This window comes from Myotis davidii, unplaced genomic scaffold (genome assembly GCF_000327345.1).
Source record: "Myotis davidii unplaced genomic scaffold, ASM32734v1 scaffold93, whole genome shotgun sequence".
Taxonomy (NCBI): Eukaryota; Metazoa; Chordata; class Mammalia; order Chiroptera; family Vespertilionidae; genus Myotis; species Myotis davidii.
In genome coordinates, this window is record NW_006292095.1 from 2250964 (window position 1) to 2261657 (window position 10694).

At 54.4% G+C, this 10694-nt stretch overlaps 1 protein-coding gene across 1 annotated transcript; it reads left to right on the top strand.

The window, feature by feature from the left end:
- Nucleotides 1-5: 5 nt before the first annotated feature.
- On the top strand, nucleotides 6-3483 carry NKX6-3 (NK6 homeobox 3; the record flags this gene model as incomplete). Its single annotated transcript, XM_006765637.1, has 4 exons — nucleotides 6-264; nucleotides 1699-1868; nucleotides 3134-3262; nucleotides 3454-3483. Coding segments are annotated over 4 exons (588 nt in total), but the record flags the coding sequence as incomplete, so codon positions are not given.
- Between the last annotated feature and the right edge of the window lie 7211 nt (nucleotides 3484-10694).

Here is a 10694-nt window from a genome sequence, read left to right on the forward strand (position 1 = left end):
CCCCGGGGCTGGGCCCGCAGCTGGCCGCCGGGACCCCTCACGGCATCACAGACATTCTGAGCAGGCCCGTGGCCACCCCGAACAGCAGCCTGCTCTCCGGCTACCCCCACGTGGCGGGCTTCGGTGGACTGCTCTCCCAGGGCGTCTACTATGGCCCCCAGGTGGGGAATTTTTCCAAGGCTGGGAACGAGTACCCCACCCGGACCCGGAACTGCTGGGCGGATACGGGCCAGGACTGGCGAGGCGGGCGGCAGTGCAGCAACAGTGAGTCAGCCCACTCAGGCCTGGCTCCATCCAGGGGCCCAGGGTGCAGTGACCCCATTGCAGTCCCACCTGCGATCTAGGGGGCTTGTTTCCTACCGTCCTCCTCAAGGTTCAGGTCCATAGCCCAGCGACAACCGCCCAGCCCCCAGGGGCAGCTGCTGAGCCAGGTCAGACTCCATGTAGCTGTGGTGGGGGCTGTCCTACCCCTACCCATCCCCAAACCTATTTTCAAAGAACCGGCTGGAGGGGGGGCAGGACATGCACAGATAGGTGAGGCTCACCTGGGAGGCAGGGAGGGCACAAGGGCTGCCGGAGCCATTCCCTGCCACGAGGCCCTGCCTGCACTCCTGTCTGAACGCAGGGCCGCCCACTGCAATAGGTCCCAGCTGAGGAAACCGGGAACACGGCTCTTCCCTCCGCTGCACTGCTCCAGGCGGCCACGCTGCCTGGCAGACCACCCCTCACGCAACCTGGAACAGCGAGTTCCTGGGGGTGAAGACCCCGTCTCTTGAAACATTTTATAACCTAGTTTGGGGGGCGCTTTAGGCTTCAGGCAGTCTTCCCTCTCACCTCCATCTTCCTCCCCACGCCAAACACACACATTCCCCACCCTCCTGTCCTTCAGTCCTGGTGCCAGCATACCCACACACAGGAAACCTCTAAGAAAGTCAGTGGTTGAGTTAACAAAGGGAGAGAGGACTGGAAAGGAGCTCTCTAGAGAGGTCTCTTCCCCTTTCCGGGCCTCAGTTTCCCCACCGGTAGCAGGAGGAGGCGGGACATGGGCCACCAGGCTGCACTGAACAAGGCCCCACAGGTGGGCCCTCTGCTTATTCTGGGGCCTGCAGCTTCCAGCCCAGCTCCTTCCTAGCAGGCCGCCTTGGCGGGGCAGAGGGCCAGGTCTTGAGCCTCTGTGTCCACATTCTCCAGTGGGGATGACTCCCAGGCCTGGAGACAGGGGAGAGCAGTAACGTGGGTCTTAGGGCTCTGGAGACCTGGAAAATAGGATCCCAAGAACAAGGAAGTCAGGAGGGGAGGAATTCTCAGACCCCTCGGCCCTGATTGCTGGTGGAAGGTGCCTAATCCCTCTCTTGGTGTCCCTGAGATGGAGGGGAAACTCCTCTTGCCCCCGGGGGAAAGGCAGCATCTCCGAGTAAGAACATTAAACACAGGTATGGTCCATGGCAGGTCCTCAGCCCTCTGTGGCTAAGTTGCTGTAACCTGGGGCAGGTGCCTTTCCAACAGGTGTCTGCCCGTCCGGACATGGCCGAGGTCAATGTCACTGTTACCAGAATGTCAGGAATGCTGCTCATGAGAGAGGTGTCATAACCCACCCACCCACCCCCAACTTCAGCGGCTTCTCTGTAGGTGGGGGAGGCGGAAACAGGGCAGACACCCACTCAGCCTGCTAACCGCGCTTGTCCTTCCTCCTGCCAGCCCCTGACCCCCTGGGTGACAGCATCCACAAGAAAAAGCACACTCGGCCCACCTTCACGGGGCACCAGATCTTTGCCCTGGAGAAGACCTTTGAGCAGACCAAGTACTTGGCTGGCCCTGAGAGGGCCCGGCTGGCATACTCCCTGGGGATGACCGAGTCGCAGGTCAAGGTGAGTGTGTGCGGAGACGGTGACTGCCTGGCAGAGAGGGGCGTGAAGGACAGGGTGTATCCTTGCTCTCCCAGCAACTCTCAGCTCTCGGTGAGGGGCCTCCTGCAGTTTGGGCACTGCCTGCCCACCCAACCCTAGAGACGGCGATAATTCCCTTAACCACAAATGGCTGTCAAGACTGAGCCCAGTTTTAAAAGCTTTATTTGTAGCAGCTCCTTTGACCCTCACAGCAACCTTATGGTGGGTATTATTACCCATGTTACAGATTTTTTAAAAAGCAGTCTGAGCTGAGCCCCACTCAAGGGCACGGGCGGGGAAGAAGATCCGTGGGACTCCAGCCTCGGGCTTTCCTCTCCTCTGCACGGTCTGGGCCGGACAGATCAGGAGTCAGCCTCAGCCACATTAGGACTGGAGTCAGGCTTGTTCTAGTAGCTGGCAGAGGAAGCTGGCCTTGGTTTACCGAACTTTATGGGAAAGTTCGGATGGGATGCCAGATGCAGGGAGCCTGGAAGACGCTCATGCCCATACACCCCAGGGAGCCTGAGCTCTGTACGGCCTTTTGCCTCCTGAGGCTCCTCGGGGCAGCTTTGATCTCTCCCGAGGGACTGTGAGAGCCAGGGCACCAAAGACCGCTGTGAGCTGTGCTGGGACTGCCCGGCTCTGTGACATGGCGACAGGCTAAGGGTAAAGGCAGTGCCAGGGAAGGTGGGGACTCAGGACGGTTCTGGGCTCTGCTCAGGGCCCTGGATCTCCAGCCACTGAGCCTCCTGGCCAGCATCCACTCTGCTGGAGAGAGAGCTGCGCCTCTAAGTGGAACGAGACCATGTGGCTCCTACACATTTTTCTGCTTTGGGTGCTTTTGTGAACTCTTCAACTATCTCAAGCATGGAGACTATATTATTTTTATAATTCAGGGGAAATTTTTTTAATGAAGTTCAGTGAGGGACTGTGGAGCTATAAGAAGGGGTGACTCCTGAGCACCTACTGATGTGCCCTCACCTGGCTGCACCTCCCCATCCCCCTGTCCCAGCAGCTTCCACCCAGGCACCACCGGGAGGGTTACAGCTCAGCCTACAGGGCTGCTGCACTCGCAGTGGTTATTGTGTACTGGCCACTGAAAAACTCGCGTGACTACGACAGCCTGCTCTGTCATTAAGCCACTGGTTTACTGTGATAATAAGGACCCCGAGCACTTGCCACCGAGCGGGCCCCCTCCGCCCAGGGCCGCGCGCGCCATGTGCGATCCGCGGTCTCTCTCGCCCCAGGTGTGGTTCCAGAACCGCAGGACCAAGTGGCGGAAGAAGAGCGCCCTGGAGCCCTCCTCCTCCACGCCCCGGGCCCCTGGCGGCGCGGGCGCGGGCGGGGGGGCTCTGCTAACTCTACTGTTTGAGCATGTGACTGCGGAGTGGCTCCCAGGGCTAGATTCTCACAGCGGGGTGTGTGGGTCCCGGCCCTCCTCGCTGGCAGGGGCAGTAAGGAGGGTCAGAGTGGGGTGGAGAAGACTAGCCTGGCTGAGAGAGGAGGGAGCCACAAACTTGTCCCGGGACCGGCACCCTCTCTGCCTCTGGCCCCTCTGGGGGCCCAGGCCTTGCCCGCCAGCTCTGCAGATCCCTAAGTGCACAGGTAGATAAAATGACCAGACTCGGCAACCGGGACCCTGGCTGTGGGGTCCCAGACACACCACCGGGATCCAGCTGTGGGGCTTCTCCCGGGAAGGCAGCTGGCCCCGCGCCAGCGGCTCCCTTCTGCCCCGGGAGTTGAGAAACCAGGGTCTGGGCCCAGGGCAGCTGCTGGCTGACCGGGAAGAAACGATGGCATGTCCAGGACGGTACCCTCCTCAGACCTTGGCACTGGAGGGGCCAGAGCCAAATACATGACCCAGGCTGGAGGAAAGCCACCTCGGGGCGGGGAGGTGGGTCCCAGGGAAGAAGAAACACCGTGAAACCCCAAGTCAAGGGCCACAGCCCGGAGGGCATGGTCCTGACCTCCTTTCTCCTCTTTGCCCTCGATGGGATGCCCCCAGACTGGAAGAGACAAGAGGGCGCACAGCCGGGAACGACAGAGGGGGTAGGCAGGGGCAGAGGAAAGACGAGAGAGCCCTGGCAGCTGCTGCCACACCCCAGAGCCACCCACCTGGGCTTGCTGGGTGCTGATGCAAGGACCACCCAGAAAGAGGGGAGGGACAGTAGGGCTGGCAGAAACCTCAGCATTCCCTGCTCCTTCCACTGGGTGCCCACCAGGAAGGTGCTGGCAGGGGACCCCGGCCTGTCCTTTCCTTGGACGCCCTGAGCCTGGCACTGGAGCTGATGCTGGGGCAGGCGGGGAGGGCTCTGGCCAGCAGGGTGGTGTTTTTCATCCCCTGGTGGTGTTTGGCTACCGGCAGGTGGAAGGGCGGAGGGAGGCACGTGGGGCTGACCAGATAAACGCAGCCCAACAGGGACCAAGCATTTGCCCAGCTTCATTGGCTTTTAAAAAATAAAGAGTAAAGCTCTGGTCGATGTGGCTCCGTTGGTTGGAGCACCATCTTGTACATCAAGAGGTGGCAGGTTCAATTCCTGGTCAGGGGACATACCCAGGTTGTGGGTTCAATCCCCGGTGGGGGCACGTGTGGGAGGCAACTGACTGATTGATGTTTCACATCGATGTTTCCTTCCTTCTCTCTCTTTTTCTTTCTCTCTCCCTCCCTTCCTCTCTCTCTAAAGTTAATAAATATATATAAAAATAAAGAGTGAAAATAAAAGTCCCAGAAACCTCCCCGTGGCCCCTATTCTTCTGTGAAACTGGCTGTGGAGTCCCAGGCAGGCCAGCCCCCAGGGGCCCTCCCAGAGGGCAGGCCTCTCCCCCAGGAGGGATATCAGTGCTCTGGGAGCCCGGAGCGTTGCATGATATTGGTCAACTGAAGTTAATAAATATATATAAAAATAAAGAGTAAAAATAAAAGTCCCAGAAACCTCCCCGTGGCTCCTATTCTTCTGTGAAACTGGCTGTGGAGTCCCAGGCAGGCCAGCCCCCAGGGGCCCTCCCAGAGGGCAGGCCTCTCCCCCAGGAGGGATATCAGTGCTCTGGGAGCCCGGAGCGTTGCATGATATTGGTCAACTTGAAATCTCATTGGTATATGCCAGGCACTGTCCTAGGTGCTGAGAAACCTGAGTTTATTGGGGCCCCTGACCTCCAGGAATTCATAGCCTGGTGGGGGAAATTATCTGTTTGGGGAACTAGGTGCCACATAGAAAAGAGAATAGGGGAGAAAATACAACTACTAACATTAACTGAACACCTGCTAACTTCTCCCATGAGGAAGGCCTAGATTACCCCACCTGACCCCATAAGAAACCTAGGACGTTCTCCTTGTTTCATAAATGAGAAAACTGAGGCTCAGAGAGAACCTGAACCAAGCCACTGAATTGGGATGAGTGGACTCCAAGGCCCTCACACCAGTTTGCCCGCCGCAAGGGGCAGCCTTTTCTGCAAAATGAAAGGCTGGAATGAGAGGTGCGTTCAGGGCCCTTCCACCTTCATGATCTCTGCAAACACCAAGGCCCACGTAGCAGTGAGCAGCCTGCCCTCTTAGCTGTCCCAGCTAGTCCTGCAGCCTGTCCCTTGGGCCTGTGGGCAGGTGAATCTGGTTGGTGGAGTCAGCTCAGTTGGAAGGTGGGAGGTAGACCCCAGCCAGGAAACTGAGGCACCAGCCTGATGAACCCAGAAGACAGGGTGGGAGGACAAGAAAATAGAGATTGCTTTTAAGCTCTAACCCTCAATATGCAATGATGGCCCCATGTGGAGTCTCGCCCAATAAAGGGGGAAGGATATAAGAAGGCAGCTTCTAAGAATCGAGCACCATCTGTGTGCTCCTGGTCACAAGGTGCATTGAGGAGCTCTCCACCCACAGGGGTGTCCTGAGAGGGGCTCTGTGGCCACACCCAGCAGAAGGGGCAGCAGCCAGGGAGGACCGGAGGACACAGAAAGACAAACACCTCCGAAATCTCGGGGAGCCAGGCATGCAAAGTCATCAAGCAGGTATGGAGAGAAAGCCAGTGACCAAAAAACTGTGCTTGTTTGCCTTTGTTGTAAGCAGATTGTAATCCTAACTGCTCTGTTATGACTATAATTCTTGCATGTCTAATTCAAGTCCTCTGGAGTCAGTATTAAGTCAAGCCTGGGGGAAGTTCTTTTCCTGGGAGATGTTTGCTGAGCTAAACAAAACCTCCTCCAATCAAGGCTCTGGGACACCTGCCACTGGGCCCTGTGGCTCAAGGACTCCCGCCTTCCCAGCGTCGCCCTCCGTCACTGCTGTCCTGAGCACAGGGACCACTGCTCATACTTGCTCAGGCCTCATCAGGAGACGAGATTCGGAGTTCGAAGGAAGAGAAGAGCCCAAGGTGAAGGGCCCAGACTCCTGCGGGTAACTTGGAATGTCTTGCTCTCTGCAGATGTTCACATTTGTGTGTGTTTGTGCATGTGTGTGTGTGTGTGTGCATGACTATATGTATGTGTGTGCATATATGTGTGCATGTGTGTATGTTGCTAAAGGACAAAGGCTATCTCATTTCTGCCCTGGCTGGTGTGGCTCAGTGGTTAAAGTGTTGGCTCTCGCACTGAAGGATCTCAGGTTTGATTCCCTGTAAGGGCACATACCTGGGTTGCAGGTTTAATCTCCGTCCTGGTCATGCAGGCGGCAACCAATTAATGTGTCTCTCTCACATCGATCTTTCTCTCTCTCTCTCTCTCTCTCTCTCTCTCTCTCTCTCTCTTTCTCTTCCACTCTCTCTCTAAAAAATTAAAATCAATGGAAGAAAGAAGACTATCTCACTTCTTCCATCATAGAGAAATCATAAGCCATAAACCCACCCCCACCCACTGTTTATGTCTGGTCATGAAAGGGATTCCTTACATACAATGAGTTAAAAAATAAACTTTTAGGATATTCATGCTTCTTGCAACTTCTCTGCTGCCACATCACAAACTTTTCAGGGCTGAGGCAAGGGGGAGGGATTAAGTCCTGTGCTCCCACAGCTCTGACAGGCAGCCAGGAGGCTCCGCCAGACAGGCACAGCCCCTGCCACATCCCACAGCCCTCACACCTGTGGTTCCCATGTTAGAAGGACTGGGGACATGTCCCCAGCAGGACGGGGGTGAAGGTAGAAAATGACAGTAGGCCAGAATGGCAATGTCCTGGCCCAGTGAGCGATCCCCACCACTTCCCTGGCAATTCCATGTGCTCGGGCTTCGACATTAAGTCACCTTCCTGGCCCCTCAGGACATGCGGGTGTGTGCGTCCTACTAACGCCGTGGTACTCAAAAGCCTGGAGCAGCCGCAGCAGCAGCAGCGGTGGCCTCGCCTGGGAACTTGTTAGCAATGCAGACACTCAGGCTCCGTCTGAGACCCTCGGGATCAGAAGCTGCATTTAGCAAGATGCCCAGCAGTTCATATGCACACAGCAGCGTGAGAAGTTTGTAAGTGTGTGTGACTGGGTGAATGTGTCCAGATAACACTTCTCTTCTCCAAGCACAGAGCCTGGCCCAAATCAGGTGCTCAGTAAAATATTCCTGGACGGCTGTAGATGGGTGTAAGCGGATTCCTAGCATGTGTGACCGTGTATAACACAGTTGGAACCTGATGGTGAAGGGGCACAAGAAAGTAGCTGCGACAGGGCACACACACACACAGCTTCCCCAGGCAAGGCTGCGCCCGCCTCGGGTACAAGGCTAGATTCAGAGAGGCCCACAGCCCAGGCACAGGAGTCCAGTCCGACTCCTAGCAGCAGACAACAAGCGGCCAGAGGAAGTTCAGGAGCTCAGTCATCTGTGCGCATTTGGCAACAGGACCGAAAACCCAGCTTAGGTCAGAGGTCTGTGAAGACATCACAGTGGTTCATGTTCATAACGATGCCCCAGAACCTTCAGAAATATGAAGCTGTGTCCCTTGCCTTCTGCATAAGATGGCCAGAGGAGCATATCTTAGAAGGCTTTTCATTGGAAATTATTTTGCTTAGAATAATTCACCACCTGATGATGCTCAGATAAAATAGTACCGGATCAAAATCTGCTGTTGGATCATGTCATTTCAACTTGGTCAGAGGTTGGGTTGGGAGTTTATGGAGGAATCTCATACAAACCTGCGGGAAATGGATTTCCATCATTTGAGAGGCAGAGGCCATGGGATTCCCTGTGGTCACCTTGTCCCCAGGGCCCAGAGCTCCACCCGGCATCAGGTCAAGATACCAAAGGGCATTGGTTTGCTCCCTATAACCCAGGAGGTCCACAGTGCAGGGAAGACTCCGGCGCCTTCTAAGAAAAGGACTCCTAACTGCTCTATTCACGTCCATGCATTTGTCTTCCAAAAGCCATGTGCAATCTAGGAGCCCCATTTTCCAGATGAAGAGGCTGAGGCAGAGAAGTGACCTGCTGTACCCCAGGTCCAGGGACAGTCCGTGGTGATTCTGCTCAGCTTCACAGCCCGCGCCCTGTCCTCTCACCACACTGCCATTGCAATGACCGCATCTACTGCCACGCCTACTGATACTTCCCGCTAATGTTCTAGGGACTTGACTTGGCTCATTTCATTTTCAAAAACCCACAGGAAACAAGACTATTATTACACCCATTTTATAGCCAAGGACACTGGGACACAGAGAAGCTATGTAACTTGCCACAGGTCACACAGCTTAACCCAGTCTGACTGACTCTGGAGCTTCCATTCTGAATCACCACAAAAGGGAAAGCAGCAGGCAGTGGTTAGGAATAAGAGAGAATTTAATTAATGGCAATGTACCTGAACAAAAATGCAATTCACGAGTGACGCACACAATACCATATCTCATCAAAAGCATCACATCCTTTCACATATAAGGAGCACTAGAATGTAGGCAACTTTCATCAGTAAGAATCACCGTCTCAGCACCACCTAAAATTAAGAATTTATGGCGTTTGAATGAAAAGCAATGACCAGATCCCCATGTGACACAATCCTGTGCTCACTATGACACTCTATCTACATCCATGGACACTATTCCATTTGATCCTCAGATGGACTGGTCATCAGGTTTCATCCCCAGGGTGCAGAAGAGGAAACTGGAGCTTGGAGTGCTGAGGACACCCGTCCAAGGTCAAAACTCCTTGTCTTCCAGCTCTAAGTCCAGGGCTGTGCCTACTCCCCGGGTGTATAAAGACTTGGAAGCTACAGAGGGCACAAGAGGACCAGATAAAGTTCACTCTCAAAGACACACTAACCTGTGTGTTGTAATGCACGATTGCAGCAAACATCATTTTTCTTGGTGTGGCTTCTGCTGTTTTGTAATCGACAGTCAGTTCCCTGGATGTGTGCAGAAGAGGAAACTGGAGCTTGGAGTGCTAAGGACACCTGTCCAAGGTCAAAACTCCTCGTCTTCCAGCTCTAAGTCCAGGGCTGTTTTGTAATCGACAGTCAGTTCCCTGGATGGAGCAGACATAACACAGCCAGATACTCATTTAGGCAGTTTCTCAGGCTCCCTGATGACAGGACTTAGACATACAGATTCCTGGGGCCCTTCCCAGCTATTCGGTTCAGTTGGGCAGGGTGTGGCCCTGGAATGTGCCTAGTTAACTAATGCCCTAGAGCACGGGGAGTGGGCACATTTGCCAAACGGTGAGGAACACACACGCGCGCACACACACTTTAGAAGCCCAACTCAAGTTTAAATCCTGGCGTTGTTCATCAAGACCTTCACTGAGTTCTGTAGCTTTTCCCTCTTCCCCAGGTGACAAAGATTCAAAAAGTCAGGGAAGGCAGGCAGCAGGGGTGAAACCAAGCTGCAAGGGTCTGGTCTTCTTCCCAGTGAAAGAGGGAGGATGGCAGGGCCCTTGAGGTTTCCCATGCCACTTGGCATCAGCCCTGTGTCTGTGACACTTGTGAGAAGGTCTAACATAACCACACTTCCAAGGGCAGCTGGGAGAGACCCCGCTCTAAGGAATTGGCTAACCCACTGCCACTACGTCCTGGAAAAGAATGCAACGGTGGGCTTGCAGGTCGAGTACTGCTTTGGCTGGGACCATTACATGCCCAGGAAACCAGGGCAGAAGGGTCTGTGCTGCAGGATAACATAGCTCAGTGAATGGCAGCTTCTACCCTGAGAGGAGTAAAAGGGTGCAGTGTGCTTCTGTGGTCTGGGTGTGCTGGCACTGATCCTGGCCTTCTTCTGGTAATGCCACCCTGACTTTCCTAAGGAGAAACAACCTTCCTGCCAGGTTAGACTGATCTACTGTGGGCAGGCTGACCCCACCCCCAAATCTAGGCATAGATGAGTGACACAGTCCGAGGCCAATCAGTGAATGCCACCTCTCTGGTTATGTGATGGGTTAGTTCAGGGGTGCCAGGCTCAATTCCAGCCAATGAGCCAAGGACCTAAGTTGTTCTTGGTAGCACTTCCCTTACCTCTCTACCTGGCGTTCTTTTTGGCTGCTGCAGCCACCTTGCTTCTCTGAGGGGCTCCTGCCTGAGAAGAAAGTCAATAGGAAGAAAAAGAGATCTGAGAGAGGGAGGGAGAGCAGGATTGAACTGGTATTATTGTTTCAGGCCCAAATGCAGCCAGGCCTGATCTACTCCAGCCTTTTCAGGAGACAATAATATCTTTTCATCTTAATTGAGTTGGGTTTCTATACTTTATAACAGAAAGAACACTAATAAGGTAAGAAAATATTTTTTTTTAAGTTAGGTCTTTTTAAAAAAATATATTTCTTTATTGATTTCAAAGAGGAAGGGAGAAGGAGAGAGATAGAAACATCAGTGATGAGAGAGAATCATTGATTGGCTGCCTCCTGCACACCCCACACCAGGGATGGAGCCCGCAA